The 16,983-nt window shown below is 48.6% G+C and overlaps 1 protein-coding gene across 1 annotated transcript in view; it reads left to right on the top strand.

The window, feature by feature from the left end:
* The first annotated feature begins 5,963 nt into the window (after positions 1–5,963).
* The window catches only part of LOC121354191 (heparan sulfate glucosamine 3-O-sulfotransferase 3B1-like), a 28,473-nt gene continuing 17,453 nt past the window's right edge, over positions 5,964–16,983 (top strand). The window contains exon 1 of the mRNA XM_041468619.1: positions 5,964–6,519. Coding sequence (XP_041324553.1) covers positions 6,089–6,519 — 431 coding nt within the window. The 5' untranslated portion in view covers positions 5,964–6,088. The remainder of the gene's footprint in view (positions 6,520–16,983) is intronic.

The raw sequence follows: 16,983 nt of genomic DNA, 5'->3' as shown, positions 1-16,983 counted from the left end.
CTAATGCTAATTTGTTTAGCTAAAAAGAAGAGGCTAAACAGATGTGAACCATTTGGTTAGGTTGTAGTTCATTTGTTAGGAAGTGCAAAGGATTCTTGGCAGGATATTAAATATTACCTTGGCTGATCACAAACACTTCATATTTCAAGAGAGGAAGGGAGGTAGGGACTGCACTCCATAAATCAGCCTTTTCAAAGAGACAGAAAAAGGCAAACATTTGATAAATCTGTGTCATTATACTTAGAGATCAAAGGGGGTTTTACATATGTATTTATGCAACTGGCAACCCAGGAGACAATAATAACAAACATAGATCTCTGACAGCTTTACAAAAATAAAAATTAGCCGGTTCTAATCTGTAATTATCTGGGAACTGTGTGAGGTAGGAGGTTGCTCGCACTAGAGCTTTGCTGAGACAGTGAGCAAATGTTAAGTCATTCATAAATACATTAGGAAGTTCTGTGGACAAGAGGTTGCCAGAGCCACTGAGTGGTAGCAGGGCATGGCCACTGCATCTGCAGCCCTGGTTTTATCCACAGAGCCCAAATTAGGCAGGCAGGGGCTACCAGAGCCAGAGGTCACCAGGGAAAGCAGCATTTCCCTATGTGCCTTGATGATAATCATTCCTTTATGACGAAAATACAGAATGATGAAAATATATAATGATGGAAATATGTAATGATGAAAATCATTCCTTGATGATTTTCCAGCAAGTTATCTATAAGAAATCTACTTGAAGAATCCCTGAAAGCAGGAAAATTTCCATCCGTGGGGGGTCTCCTGCTTGGCAGCAGCATGGAGTTACAGCTCCATGTCTGGTACCATCCACAGCCTCACATGGCCTGGATGAGCCCTCCCTCTATTCCCAGTGGCTGGTCCACTCTGTACAGCTCAATAAGCACAGCACTGGAGCCAGAGGCTCGGGTAAGTCAGGGAAGAAGCCTGAGAAGACCCCAGAAGGGGTTTGCAAGCAGCAGAAATAAGAGAAAGACTAATGGGGGCTGCAGTGGGTATTGCTTTAATCCAGGGCAGAATTTAATCCAGGGCAGAGGAACTGCTTCTCCAAAGCAGCAAGGGCCATCGCATCACCCAAAAGAAGGAGAAATCCAGTTGCGTTAAAATAATTTCATAGACAAAGCAATGCAGCCACAGAAATGAGAGACGGAGAAGTAGCATGATGTCATCCCTCCTTTCCTTCTGGCCAGTTACAGGACTGATTTCCTATTCTCTTGTGCTGGTTTAAAATGACTTCAGCAACTTGGTTTCTGCTCGTTCCCATGGGAAACTTCCACAGTCTATAGATTTCACTGGTAGGAAACTCTTCTTGACAGTCAGACTATATTTTCCTTTACTCAATTCCATCACATCACTCCTACTTACACCTCCTTGGAGCACCCTAAACGCTCTTCTCCATTGAAGTCAGTGCAGTTATGTGAGCAGTAAATTTGGCTTATGGCACTTGGAGAAATAGATATTAAAACCCCAGGGACGAATTAGGGAGCAAGGGGAGGGAGGGCAGTGGGGGAAAGGAAATGGTTTCAGGTTAAGAGAAACAAGATCTCCTCTTACATCTGCACAGCAGTGCTGCCCATGGCCCTGGTGGGAGCATGCCCAGGACAAGGCAGCGGGACACTGTGAGAGGCAACGATGTCCCTGGGGTCTCCTTGGGATGTTCCTGGGGTGTCCCTGGTCAGTGGTGGGGTTACAAAGCCACAGCTGAGGGCTCTAAGGCATTATGTGGCACTTGGACTTGGGTGCAGAGAGATTGCATAAAGCCCTGGGCACTTGCCTTGCTATTTTGAGTCCCAGTGATGGTACCCACCGTCACCCCATGGCCTGTCTGCCCCAGCTGGGATGGCCACTGCCTGCTGGTCCAGCAGCCCTGAACCAAGAACACTCACTGCAAGCTGCGCCTCTATGGGTTAAAGCACATGTATTTTTCAGGACAAAATCCTAAATGTCCTCATGCCTTTCCCCAGCTCTTACCTCACTACTGTGCTGTTAGGACAAGTCTGGCAGATGCGTGCAGTGGTGGAGAGAAGGCTGTTGACAGACACACAAGATTTATCCATCAGTGATCCCCAGCTCCTGTGTGCTCTGCAGCAGCACAGGGTGCACTGCACAGGACATGTGTGGAAGAGGCACAGGGGGGAGACAGCAATAAGGATTTCCTAGGGTGGGGGAAAAGTAGAATAAAGAAGTGCAGGACTTCTCTTCCTGGGACCCTGCAAGCGGGAGAGGGCTGAGATGGTTCTGTCACGGGGAAACATCTCAGAGTGTGGCAATAAGGACAAAATCCCATTATAGACACATGTGGATGGATGAGGAATGTAGAAGTCTCACACCAAAGCCCTGCACATCAGTGTTCTGGGTTCTGTATGTTCCCAAAAAAGGGGTGGTGTTGACTGGTCACCTCCTCTCTGGCCAGGTCACTGTACAGCAGAGCACTCAAGGGTTACACACTGTAGAACAACTCATTTTCCCAAGAGCATACACTTGAGCATCATGAAATGGTGAGTTACTTTTCTCAAAACAGAACTTTAACCATGTCAGGAAAACTGCGTCTGTCTGGATTGGGACCAAGAGCACAGTGACTTGATTTTGGGTACCTGCTCCTATTTATCACCCCATCAGGGCTTGTTCCTGCAGATCTCTGAAGAGCTGTGTGTGAAGCCTTCATCTTTCAGAAGAAGGAGCATTCCAGAGCATTTCAGAAATAGCCTCTTCAGTGTCAGAAAAATAACGTTTGCTAAAAGGACATACAGATTTTCTGACTGGGAAGAGATAAAGCAACAAGGTGAAACAGCATCCAGACAGGGCAGGAGAAGCACTGGAAACTGCTGCCTTGTGTGAGAGTCCAAGGAAATGTTGGAAAGCACATGGCTGCATCTGCAGGACGCATCACCTGGGGAGAGTCACCCAGGGTGGATATTGGTGAGGTGAGCCAACACACCTCACCCTTCCTCTCTCCTCACTGTGACACAGAATCACAGAAGAGTTTGGCTTGGAAAGGACATTAAAGATCATTGCATTCCAGCCCCCTGCCGTGGGCAGGGACAGCTTCCACTAGACCAGGTTCTCCAAGCCCCATCCAACCTTGAACACTTCCAGGACTGGGACATCCATGGCTTCTCTGGGCAGCCAGCATCTTTTCTTGAAGGCCTGCTGGGTTCTCTGCTTTCTGCAGATCTGGGCAGCCTCCAGGCCCATCTCAGCAGTGCTCCACTAAGTGCTACTGTGACCCCTTGTCAGGAGCTGCACCTTCCCACTGCCATCTGTCTCATCAATGATCACCAAGAAACAGGATATGGAGACTGTACTGATGCAGCTCAATTAGTTATTGATTAACCAGCCAGCAAGACAACCACTGCTCTGATTCTAGGGCATGGAGCAAAGCCAGCTGTGCATTTCTGGTTGTGCTGGGCATTTCTGCTTGTTTCCAACTCTGTTTCTTCAAAATTCGTCTTGCCCTATGCCCCCATCCTTGGCCACAGCACACATGCTTCTGCCACAACTGCTGCCTGGGGCACATTAAGCAAATTCCAGGAGCCAAGAGCAAGTGTTGAGCTCAGCTGGAGCCCTGCTTTTGAGATGGCAGCAGGAATGGAGGTGGCCTGTGTTCTGCCAAGCAGCAGTGTGGGCTCCTGCTGCAGCCAGTGGGTCAGCCTGGAGGATGGAACCACAACTGGTTCCCAAGCCACTGGTCAAATCCTCTGTCACCCCAACTCTGTGTTCCAGGGAGAGCCCAGCCCTCCTCCTGACGTACCTCTGCATGGATGCTGTTCTGGTCACTTACCCATTTGCCTTTCCTAAGGGGAAAACTCCTGACATCCAACTGTTGAAGATACAATTCCAGTAAAACCTATCTTGGGGCTATTTTTCTTAAAAAACCAATACAATTTTTACAAGCCACAGCTGACAAATATTAAAGGCTTAAACCAAACTTTGTGTGACACTTATCCTGGCTGGTGCTAGTGGCTGTAAAGAAGAAGAAGAATGATTCCATCTGAAGGGTTTTCCTGTTAGCTCGTGGGTGTAGGAACATGCAGTGGAGCAACCCACGTGTGGAAGCAGCAGGTTTTCTGTTTGGAACTGTACAAAACACCCAGTGCAGAGGTGAGTAAACCTGGGTGCAGGAGAGGCATGCATGGAACGATTGCTGCCCACAGCTGTGATTCATGCATTGCCAGGAACTGTCCTCTTTAATTCTCTTCACAATTATCCATCTGGGCCAGCTGGCAGAGCTTTGCCAGCACACAGAGGGAAACTGGAAAGCAATTCCTCCTTCCTCCTGCCACAGCTTGGCACCTCCATCTCTGCTTGGTTTGGGATCACCCTTCACACACACAGCCCAGCAGGGCCACCTATTTTATCTCATAGCAGAGAAACATTGGAATTCTTTGCTGTTGACTCTGTAGCTGAAGTACAAAATTTCTCCTTATGTCATCCCAAAATCTGCTTTGCAAATATTTGGTGCTGGGAGGAATGGGGGTGAGTGGCACTGGTACTGATGGACATTGGGTGGCCCAAGCTCTGTGTTAACCCACTGAGCAGCTTTTAGAGAACTCATACACCTCTCAGGCTATTTCCCCTCTTCAATCTGCTTGGTTTAAGTAGTTTGTAAACTACAGTTTGTAGTTTCAGATTATTTTACAAGATTCTCACACCACAGCCAGTGTGATGGAAACAGTTCACTTTTATGTACCAGTTTAGGGATTGATACACAGTTGATACATGAATAAGTCAGGATAATGCTGTTGCTTCTGACACACAAAATTAAGGCTCTTCATGGTGAAAAGATTCTCCTCTAGTTTGGGGGAAAATTAAAAAAAAAAAAGGGTTTCAGCAAAACCTCACTCTCAAAGCAAAAGTGCTCTGAAAGCAGCAAATTCTGTAAAAACATGTATGCATCTTTTAATAAAAACAGGATAGAAAAGCTGCCCAAATGTATTGGAGCTGTAAGTTATGTGATTGCTGGGAGAATACTGGCTAAAGCACTTCCATGGAATGTGAAAATCTCCATCCCTGGAGAATGCTGGAGCAATGGTCCTGGAAAGGAGGGTCCCACAGCTAATGGTACTGCAGGAAGGATCTCCTCAGACAGATTATCTTAGTTTGCCTTGCAGGACTGTTGTGTCGGGTTTGGTTTCTGTGTGTTACTCCCATAATGTGGACCGTGGCAAATCTCACCAGGAATTTTTATGGGCAGGGATTTCAGAAAATACAGCACAACAGAAGGTGCAGCAGATTGAAAAGCCAACTCATCAACAAAACAGGCAAATCATAGTATCACAGAATAGCTTGGGTTGGAAGGGACCATTAAAGGTGATACAGCCCAGCCCCCTGCCATAGGCAGAGACACCTTCCACTAGACCCTGTTACTCCAAGCTCCATCCACCCTGGCCTTGAATGTTTGCAAGGATGGGCCATCCACAGCTTTTCTGGGCAACCTCAGACAGTCCGTCTTTTTTATTTTTATTTTTTTTTTTAATTCTGCCTAATATCTAATCTAACCCTGCCTTCTGTCAGTTTAAAACCATTATCCCTTGACTGTGCTAGAAGGTTTGTCCCCACCTATTTTACAATTCCCACTTAGATACTGAAAGACCACAATAAAGTCTCCCTGGAAGCCTTGCTATCCAGGTGTTTGGGGATAAGGAGGATTAAAAAATGACCGGGATGTCCCCAACACCGAGATGCAGCCAGTGGCTTGCCCCCAGGCTGGCCATTCCCGGCAGCGGGGGACCCTGCACGGGAAATCCCGGCTGGAAGCGAGCGTCCGGCACTGGGACCCCGCCCCGGGGGTGCGGCCCCTCCTGCCAGCAGCCAATCAACGCGCCCTCCGCTCCCCTAGCCCCGCCCTTCCTCATTATGCGGGAACTCGCGGCTGTGATTGGCTGCGGGCGCCGCCCGTGCCCGCCCCGCCCCGCCGCTCTGCCGGCGCTGCCGCGGCGGGCGCGGAGCGGAGCGGAGCGGGCCGGGCAGCGATGGGGCCGTGCTGAGGCTCCAGGGTGCCCATGAGGCGCCGGGCAGAGCCGAGCCGAGCCGGGCGGGCTCCAGCCATGCATCCCGGTGCGCCCGCGGGCACATGGGGCAGCGCTTGAACCGCTGCCTCGATGTCCCCGTCGCGTTGCCGCCGCTGAGGCGGAGGCTGCTGCTGCTCTTCATCATGCTCTTCCTCTGGCTCTATATGTTCTACTCGTGCGCCGGCTCCTGCGCCGGGCTGACGACCCGCGGGTCCCCCGCGCCGCCCCGCTCCGCCCCGCCGCTGCCGGGAGAGCCGGGCGAGGAGAGCAGCCTGGAGGAGCAGCGGGCAGCGCCCGACGCCGGCAGCCCCATCTCCAGCTTCTTCAACGGCTCCGGTACCAAGCGGCTGCCGCAGGCCATCATCATCGGCGTGAAGAAGGGCGGGACGCGGGCGCTGCTGGAGTTCCTGCGGGTGCACCCCGACGTGCGCGCCGTCGGCGCCGAGCCGCACTTCTTCGACCGCAACTACGAGCGGGGACTCGCCTGGTACAGGTACGGGCCGGGCCGGGGCTGAGCGGGGTCCCAGCCCCGGTGCGGGGATGCGGCCGCCCCGGGCTCCGGAGCAGGCTGGGGAGCGCCCGGGCGAAGAGTAAATGTTCCGCTAAATGCTTTTCCCCGAAAGAACAACCCCTAAAAATATAATAAACCCAGAGCGCAACTTGCGGTCCCCGTTAGCCCAGGCGGCGGCGGAGCGTCTGTAGGTTTTCCGCGAGCCAAACCGTATTTAATTTTTTTTACAAAGGTTACATATGAATTTAATATTTTTAAACACTCTTATTCCGCTGTACTTCCAGGTCTTTTGCTGGAGCGTACTTCTCCTGCAGCTCAGGGTGTTGCTGGGGGATGGCTGGTGCCTGTCCCGGCTCTGCCCGGGCGGGCGGTGCGCTCAGCGGCCGCGTGTTCGCGAGGTTTTTGACCCGTTGGGGTTTGGGGTTTTTTGGTACCCATTGGAGTGGGACTTGACCCGTTTTCTCTTTTTTCCCTTTTTTGTGTGGGGGAGGCGAGGTGGGGAGAATTTACCCGTCTGGGGATTTTTTACACGTTTGGAGGGGGTTTGACCCGTTCCGGGAGCGCTGCCTGGGACTGGCAGGCGGCAGCTCCATGTTCCACATAAAACTTCCTCACTCGGTGCCTGCGTTCAGTCTCCGTTAACTTTCTCCTTCCCCGTGACCATCTCTGGAGCTGATCGATTGCCCGAGGTCGCGGTCGCCAGCCCGGCGCTGGGCTGCGGGAGCGGTGCGGGGTGTAGCGGGTAACGGGCGCGTCGGGAACGGGATTAACCCTTTGCACTGGGAGAAAATTATAAATTTCTGGCTTGCATCCTCTAAGGATGGATGTAATTGTCAGTGATTTTGCGAGGAGCAGCCCGGTGCGGGATGCTGTGTGAGGCTGGGCTCGGCGGAGCGGGCGGCGGTGGGTGCGGAGGAGAAGCGCGATCGGACACCGAACGAGGGGCGACCCCCGTTTCGGTGCCTTTCTCACCCTTTTTCGATTGAAGTTCCTTTATCAGGAGTGTTTTGAATATGTCTTTCTACGGAGTGTTTACAGGAATGCTAAAGAAGCCGAGATGGAAACTTTGAAGCTAGATGGGAGCTGTGAAGTTACGAATTGTAACCTCTTTGTAGTCTTGAAACTCCCACCCGACAAGTTCGATTGGGTTTATGACTTTTTTTTTTTTAATGTTGCCATCCCCCAGCAGTTAGTGAAATGAGTGCAGGATAAGATCTGACGAGGAGGAAGTAATTTTTGAAAGCTGTTTCGTTTTAGCACATTCTGTCATCTCGGTGGAGGCTGTAGCGTGTTGTCCCACAGCAGCCCAAATGAAACATTTGTAAATTCAGTTGAGTTTAAAAATCTCACATTTTGAAGGAGAACTTGCATATAACAGAGCAGAAAACTTGTCAGGATTTATCAGCAAAATGGTGTTGTATGTGTTGAGCTCTGTTTTTAATTAGACACCTAAATTAGACCATAAAATGGTTGATTAATCTTTTACAAGTAGGAGGTGGAAGGGGAGAAGGAGAGAATAATGCTTATGATTGAGTTCATCTGTTATCCCAGATGTAGTGGGTGAAAGCCAATATTTAAAGGATATACATTATTTTTAAATTTGGAGAGCAGGTATTTTGTTTAACTTCCTAAAGCTTCACCTTATCAGCTGCTGGATTTTAAGCAGCGTGGGCCCTATCCCTGCAAATACACTCTGTTTTTTCATTAGTATCTTTGCAAAAGGGCTGTTTCAGCTGAGATCTAACAAATCTTGAGGTCTGAATGGTGATGCTCTCAAGCAGCAAGAGATGCTGGAAGTCTTGAAATCAGTCATGTGTGATTCACCCCGAAGATGGGAGTGTGTCTGGCTGTCTGTGGAACTGGGACCTGGGTCAGTTGGGGGGGAACTAAATAATGCAAAATACTTGGGAGAGGATGAAAACCAGCAGACAAGTTGTTATATACTGTATATATATATATATATATATAAATATTATTTCTAACTTAATTAGATGCAGAAGTTTGTTCCTATAAGTTTAGTCGTTAGAACTCGAAGTTCTTGCTGACTTCAGTGAATCTTGGCTTCCCAGCACTCTTCAAGAACATGTTTATTTCTCCCAGACCTAATGAGGTTTTTATTTATTATATTAGTATCAATAAGGAGATGTGTTTATATTTTCTCGTTAGTGTTTCAGTGCAGTTGGATTAAAAATGCGTGGTGTAAAAGGTGCGTGGTGTCAGCATTGTGCAGTGAGCTGGGCGAGCCTCATCTTTATTTTTCAGATGCTTTTGCTCAAATCTACTGAACTTTGGGACTGGGGGAGTTACTGTGTCCTCAGCACCCGGAGTGCAGTGCAAATCCAATTGCCTGGATTTGAAAAAATGACGATAGAATTTTTGACCCATCTCTCATTTGAAGTGTATTTTACCTAATTGGCTAAATCTGTTTATATTTGTTAGTTTTTGTTTAAGTTGTCCCTACCATCCAAAATCTTCTTTTTCAGATTTCAAGATGGAGGGGCATGAGGGACTGGGGGAGTTACTGTGTCCTCAGCACCCGGAGTGCAGTGCAAATTCAATTGCCTGGCTTTGAAAAGATGATGATAGAATTTTTGACCCATCTCTCATTTGAAGTGTATTTTACCTAATTGGCTAAATCTGTTTATATTTGTTAGTTTTTGTTTAAGTTGTCCCTACCATCCAAAATCTTCTTTTTCAGATTTTCAGGATGGAGAGGCATGACATTTACTTGTTTAGCTTGATGAATTCTTATTTCTGCCTGAAGTTTTCATCTACTGAAAATAACTTTAGAAGGAGGCAACACAAATTTGTTCCTTGCTTCACTTTCTGTCAAGTGAAATGAAATCTGTTGGTTTGTTTCCGTAGTGTGGAATGCAGGGAACCATTGAGTGGTGCTGAGTATAGTTCCTGAAAAGCTGGGGGAAAACAGGACAAATTAAATGCTTTTTTTCTGATAGTGAGATAACTAAAATTTGGTGGAAATAACTTCTGTATGCACATTGCAGGGTTTTCTCCCCCCTCCCCCCCTCCCCTGTAATGAATACAGCATGTTAACTGCTTCTAGTGAAAATATGTATTATGACAGAGGAGGAATGGGATCCAGCCACTATTGCAAACTAATTTTATGAAGTGCCTTGAATTTTTGGATGGTAGAGAAGTTCCCTCTTTGTGGCAGTAGGGAGTTCAGCTCCACAGCCTGTGTGCATGTGTCTGGCTGAGCAGCCTCAGGGATGTCGTTGCTCTCTTTGGGGTTTACTGTAAAGCTTGGTGGGGAGGAACAAAGTGTTTCTTCCAAGTCTAGAAAATCAGTTGTTGAATTTCTTTTATGATTTGTTTCATTTGATTCAACAATGATGCATTTTGAAATGTCATACGGACTTGAAAGCCTGTTGTCCTATAGTTATTGTGAGAAAAAAATATTGTCATTAGTGTTACATATTTTGGGTTTTTTCTTTTTTTGTTATTATTTTCAGCCCAGTGGGCTGTAATGCCCAGTCCCTCCTGCCTTGGGCTGGGTGTTGTCAGCCCTAGTCAACATCACTGATTTATATTTCAAGTCTGTAGCTCTCTGCTAGGAACCCGTGTGCCGTGGCTGTGCCGGCTGTAACTGCGACAGCAGGACTAGGCAGAGCTCCTCTGCCTCTAGCAGTGCACCAGGGAGATCTCTTGTCCTTTTTTCCTCTTTTCTCTTATGGAAAATTCTTAAAATGCTGGTGCTTTGTCTTCCCACTACTCCTAGGTTGCCTTAATTCATTGTCCTTGCTGAGACGGGGTGATTTGGATCCGCAGGATCAGGCCCTGTGGTCTGGTGGTGTGTGATAAACTGTTTCAAATATGCATTTCTTAGACTCCGAAATTGCTTGGACTTTAGGGTGCAAAGTGCTGCTTGAAAGCAATTCCTGAACTGGGAGAAACTTCCTTATTTTTTATATTTTTCCCCATGAGCCTCCTTTCTTTGCCCCAGGGAATGTGTGGGGGTACAAGCGGGTGCTTGCAATCGGTCAGGCTGTGAGCAAGGGAAGAATAAGGTTAAAAATTTGGGGTGAAAGCCCTGATGAACCAAATCTTGAGCAAGGCAGGATTTTGCCCCTGTGTTTGGACATTGTCTATAATCTCTGCTTTAATGAAGATTTGATACCTGCTGCTTAATTGCCTTCCCAGTGATAGATGGACCCAGCAGCACAGACAGAACTGTGGTTGGTTTCCACACCATGAGTGTCACATGGTTTATTGGTCCCAGGAAGTTTGGGAACTGTCCTGATACTTCCAACTGGACTTTGGGTGCAAATGACTGCATCTGAGCAAAGACTGGTTCCTCCACTGCATTCCTGTGAGTTGTGCTGTGTCAGAACAAGCATCTCCTAAAGGACAGTTGTGTTCTCCGGGAAGGTTTTGCCAAATTTTGGTGTTGAGATTTTATTTTCTTGATGTGAGAAAAAATTTAAAACTCAACTATTGACCTTGCATTGTGTTGTACTTAAGCAAGTGGGGACTTTTAATGGTCCCCTCGGAATGTGCATGGAGTTCAGCACCCCCTTGGCCACTGCAGCAGCTCCCTACGGCTGTGTCCTGAGCTGCTGTGTAATGTTGGGAGGAAAATGGCCCCCAAAAAGAAGGGCTGGGCTGCTATAATCAGTCAGCAAGGCCCTTGTGTTTGCATGGGATCATTCCTTTAGATCTGAGGAGGGTTGAGTTGTTCAAACAGATGGCAAAGATTATTCGTGTTGCTGGGGTTTCAGCGCGCTGCTCTGTTTCCAGCGTGTTGCCCGATATGACGCACGTGACAAGTTCTTCCCAGCACGACGCTGGGGGGGATGACATTGTCTGTTGTGATCGGGTTTCATGGCCTCACCTGTTGAGCTGCTGAACTTTTCAAAGTTGACCAAGCGTTGGGGGTGCCGGATGCGGGTGGTGGATCTGCCTGGCTAATCGTGTTAGCGCAGGGCGCCGCGGCCTGCCGGGAGCATTGTGCTCCTTGGCATGAAAATGATGGGAATGAAAACCCACGGGCTCAGCTCTGAGTTTGGGATTTATTACTTTTTTCTTTTCAAGTGGGCCATGGCAGGTGTCTGTAACACACACCGAGCGTTGGATATCTCAAGGCACTTCCAGGCAAGGCTTTGTTTTTAAAAGCATCCAGCAAGCCCTGGGTGCAGTGGCTGTAGAAACTCTACCCGAACTACTGTTCTTTGGAGCTGTATTTCCAATCTGCCTGATGATAGGAATGTCCTGTATTTGGGCCTCTCTTGCTGAGCTGCTCTGTTCACTTGAGCCTGGTTTGGAGCTATTTACCCATCCAAACTAGGAAGAAGTCTAATTTAGTGATCATTGAGCACAGGATTCACGTCTCCTGGTGGTATGACCATGGGTGACCAATGGGTTTAGGTGATAATGAATGGGCCAGGGCCATGTGGGATGGGTAACATGAGGGTTCAAAGAACAACAAATAGTGGGGCCCGTTGTCTCAGTGGTGTAATTAGTGGGTCAGGGGCTATCAGCTACTACTTGTTGTCACCATGTGGTGTGTGAGGACAGGCTGGAGAGGCTTCTTCCTTGGTTTGTGGGAAATGACTAAGTGCTGTGCTGGGTCCTGACTTGCTGCTGATGACTGTACTGGGGCTTGCCCTAACCATTACAATTCCAAGTCTTTCAGCAGCTTGCTGTGTGTTTAATTAGCTTTCCAGAAACACCATGTACTTTTTTAAGGTGCTCAGCCCAGCAGCAGCCAGAAGGAAACAGAGTAAATGGACCTTATCTTAGCTTTCTTAATGGAAACAAGGGGTCCTGTGATGAAACATATTGATCATCAGCAGGCTCAGAGGAAAGGTGGGGTGAATTCAGGACAGGCATTTGTGGTGGTGTAACTTTGCCTTCAGGGAGTTGCTCCCAGTCTGCAGGTGGTGGGAAGGGGTGCAGAGACAAGTGGGGAAGGGCGTCACATTGTGCCATGGGTCAGATGAGGGGAAGAAATGGAGGTCAGGAGCACAGTCCCTCTGTCTCCACCCAGGGAGAGCAGGGTCTGCTTGGCTGGGATGTACAGGGCACCTCAGTCCATTAATAACAGTGATCCAATGGGGACAATCTCTCCTGGTGCCACGCTGACTTCGAGTGTTGAGTGGTGCTTTTCCTCTTAGGAATAGCTGTGAAGGAGGAGGAAATTAACGCAGTGATGATGATTTGGCATGTAGTGCCCTTGCACTGGGAAGGTCCAGAGGTGAGGAGGGACTTTTGGGAGCTGGCTTGCTTGGCTGCCTGACCTTTCTTCCTGGCCCTGTGGCCTCAGGAATCATTCAGATAAGACCAGAAACTTGGGTGTTTGGGACTTAGATGATGGTGGGAATGTTAGAGAAATGTAGGTGTACAGGTGCTGCTGGTAGATCTCACATTGATTTCTGGTAAATGAATATTTCAGTTTTTAAAATCTTTCTGTCAAGATATGTGAGCATGGCAGTGCCCTGCCACGTGGTGGCTAGGGAAACTTTATTTAGAGAAAAATAATTCCAGGTTCTGCTAAATGCTTTACATCTGTGTTAACCTCCTTGGAAACGCCCTGGAACTATCCTGCTTCTACAGCAGTTTTGTTTTCTTCTCTTTGTACAGAAAAGGGAGGGAGGAAGAACATCTCTACAGAGGGATGGTGTGACCAAGCCCTGGCATCAAGGGAGTCATGGCTGTGTTTGGCAGCAGGTCTGACCCAGAGTTTAATTTGCAGCCTGTCTGGGACATGGAGCAGCGTGGCTGACCCTGCCCTCGATGTGGCTTGTAAGGTGTCACACATGGAGCCTGGCTTTGCTCTCCCTGTGCTGGTGGGTGCCATCCTCCCTGGTCTCGGTCTTCTTGTGAGTGTTGTGCTCATAAAATTCCATAGGTCAGAGCTGTAATTTGGCCAGTCTTCTCTGCTGGTACTGCTGGGGATTTCTATGAATACACCAAAGTGGCTGTTTGTAATAAAAGTGAGCAGTTGTAACCTTTCCCTGGAACTGACACAGACTTTGAATTCCTGTCAGTGCAGCAGGCAGCTCTTCCAGAAGAGAGAGAGAATTATGAATTATTGTGTGAAGGCTTTCATTTTATATGCCAATGTACAATATTACAGGTGGATGTGTGTATTTGGTAGATCCTTCCTAAAAGTGAACACAAGGCCAAATCCTGCATTGCCACAAACATGGTCCAACAGTACTGAGTATGACTGTATTCTGCTACACTAATTCCCTTTAAAAATGCACTTTTTCATGTAGGAAATTGGCTCTGATGAGGAGACAAGTCTTCAGCAGCCTGTGGTGACAGAGACTGAACCAGCTCCCCAAACATGACTGTGTCTAATGCAGTCCAGAACTCTGCCTAGGGAGTGCTCCAAGAGCAGACCCTCAGTGTGTATCCATGTGACTGTGCAGAAAATGTCCCCACAGAAATAAAAATCCATTATAATTATTAACTTCAATAAAGCATCTTGACAAGCTTTATATTAAAGCCCCAAGCTTTCAGCCTCTTCTGATTGTCAAATGCAAACTTGCATTAAAGCTTGAACATCTTGAAACTTGAAAACATAAAACTTCAAGTGTGGGTGAATGGCACAAGGAGGCACAGGAAATTTTTGGAAAAGCGCTCATTTAGTGAAAAGGCAATTGTGCTGGGGTCACGCTCCAGTAGTATTTTTGATTTGGAACGGGATCCAGGGGCTGCAGCAGCTGAGCAGGCTCAGAGCATGGATCCTCTTGTCACTAGGGGGAGGATGAAACCCCAGCGTCTTCCTAACAAAGTGCTTTGCTTCTTCACTGAGCTATCATTTTTTTCTTTTAAAACTGGCAAGGCCTGCCGCTTTGGCATGCCTTCAGTTTGTTTTTCTAAAGATGTGTTAGACTTGGAAGGAAATCAGGAGGTGTTGGAGTAAACAGGAGGTGTGTCCCAGCCCTTCGGTCCCGGAGTGGCTGTGCACGGTCCTCAGCTGTTTGTACACAGGGCCAGGAATGCTGTTGCTAAACGTGAATTGCAGAGGGACCCTGTGACTGTGCTGTGCCCTGTGTCTCTGCGTGTGGGAACAAACGTGCTGTCTGCCACTGAGGTGCTGTGCCTCTGCTCTGAACCCCTGCCCACACCTCTGGTGCCACATTTAGTCAATTGTGCCAGGTCAGAGCCAGTGTCCCGAGTGCTGGGGTTCCATCTTCTGCAAGTGGGTTGGAAAGGAGCAAGCTCATGAAGGTCTTACCTGCGACCAGTGGGGCAGAGGTAGATGTCTGGGCGGCTCTGAGCATTCCTGGGCTCCTGTTCTCACTTTACTATGGCTGGACCAACCAAAGTGAGCTGCAAAAAGCCAGGCAGCCTGGGCATTGCCCCCTTTTGAGGACATGCTCTTCCCTTTCCCAGTGCAGTGCACTGACTTGCTGCAACTTAACACAAAGCTTGTAACACCTTTTTTTCCCTCCCCTTTTAATTTCCCTCTCGAGCTGGTCTGGTAACTAATGAGCCTTGGGCTGTCTGCATGGCATCTGGAAAAGCAGAGGGAATAGCTAATCCAGGGTGTTGAGCAGGGAAGGAAGCCTTGAGAGGAGATATCAGCCCTGCCAAAGCAGAAGTGGAATAGCCGGTTAGGGCTTCACCCTGGGTTTGCTGCAAGCCCAGAGGGGCTGGGAGCTGCTGTCTGCTCTGGGAATTCCAGGCTGGCGCTGCCCGGACAGCCGGACGCGCGGAGGAGCCACCGGGCACACACCGGAGCCTTGGCCAGCTGCCCTGCCACTGCTGCCTCCCCCTAGAGATGACTCCAAGGTCAAACTGCTCAATGCAGTGTAATAATTAATTGGGCTATATATAAACAGAAAGCTCATGTGGTCCTAAAGTAGCTTAAGAGCCCGTGGGTTTCCTCTTCTCCGCCTTCCTCCCCACGGTCTTCCTCTGCCGGCGCTCCTCTGCGGGTGAGCCCTGCAGTTGTCGCAGGCTCGGCTGCTCCAGCCGGGCTCACCAGTTGGGTTAGGCAGCTGCACAGCTGGGTCAGAGCCCAGAAACGATGGGAGCAGAGCAATGCCTGCTCTGCCTCACCCAGTTCCCCCATCAAACCCACTCCTGGTGCCTGCGGACAGGGCACATGCCAAGTCTGCCTTCCCAGAGTGAAGTGCTTTACTCAGTGGTGATGCCTGATGAGGAATAGCCCCGAGCTGGGAATGGCTGCTGGCATTTGCCTTCAGTAACAGGCGTTCCAAAGCTCCTGTTGCTTTGAGACTCAGTATAGCAAGAGCTAAGCTGGACAGCTTGTTCCCCATCATGGGGAACATGGAGAAACCCCAGTGTGGGGTTCAAAACCTCCCCAAAGGCATGTTTGTGTGACATTTGCAGAAGGGAGGGGAAGAATAAGCTGGGCTAGGTTTCCTGGAAGAGCTACGAAAACTTAAGTTTGTAATGAGGCTTGAAGCTAAACCCAAGCAATTGCTTGCCTTGTGACTCCTGGGGATCTGAGGCTTGTATGATATCAAAATTGATAATGCTCTTTTATTCATTTTCTCATGTATTGATCTAAAACTGGTTGAAGCTCACTCCAAATGTAAAAATTTAGGGGTAACATTTATTTAAGCGCTGTGTTATTTTCAATGTAGCTGCAGAAACATCTTAGGGAAAATTAAAAATCAGACTTCTTAATCAAGCATTAGTGATTATGTGCTGTCAAGGCAGTTGGAGAAGGGCAGAGCAGCTTCCAGCTCTTCCAGACCAGCCCAGGTTTTACAGCAGGGGCTTATACATGCCCTGAACCCATCAGCAAAGTCTGACCCTTGGTTTTGCACAGGGAAATCCTTGAAAACCAAAGAGACCCTACATCTGGCTCCAGGAGTCGGGGAATGAGCATCGTCACTGCCCATGTTGGCTCTGGACCCTCTTCTGCTGCTTCCCAGGACATTTCCTCATGTGTGTTAGTCGGCTGAGGGCCACCACCAGGGGTGGGGACTGGTGGAGGAGCTGCCCGGGGTGATGGGCTCCATGTGAGAGGTTGTGTCTTGGTAGTGCAGGTTGTCCATCTCCAGCTCCCTGGCTCTGCAAGGCAGAGCTGACTTCTCTCACTTTCCAAGCACCAGGCTGCACTACATCCCGGGGATGGAGGCAGAGAGAAAGGACTTTGTGAGGCTCACAATGGAGTCCCAGAGGGTTCAGCTGGGTCGAGGAGGTTGTGCTGTCTCTTTGAGAACCCAAGGGTGTAGAGATCAAAGGTGTGGGTGAGTCAATTACAATTCACATTTGGTTCATCCATATGTTTGGGTATTTGAAAAGCTTCAATAGTCACCCATTTTATATCTCTTATGCCCATTGATTTGTTAATCTGACACTTGGTTTCATCTGAATAATAATAGCTGTCATTCAGAGTCCTCAGTGTTCAGGGAAAAGTCATTTCACTTGGGTTGTGCTCTAAGGCCTTGGCAGACTGGCCCACAGTGCTCTTTATGCACAAGGGCTTGAAGGATTTGT

Source organism: Pyrgilauda ruficollis, unplaced genomic scaffold (genome assembly GCF_017590135.1).
Source record: "Pyrgilauda ruficollis isolate IOZ18807 unplaced genomic scaffold, ASM1759013v1 scaffold222, whole genome shotgun sequence".
Lineage (NCBI taxonomy): Eukaryota > Metazoa > Chordata > Aves > Passeriformes > Passeridae > Pyrgilauda > Pyrgilauda ruficollis.
This window is presented reverse-complemented; position numbering and strand designations above follow the sequence as displayed.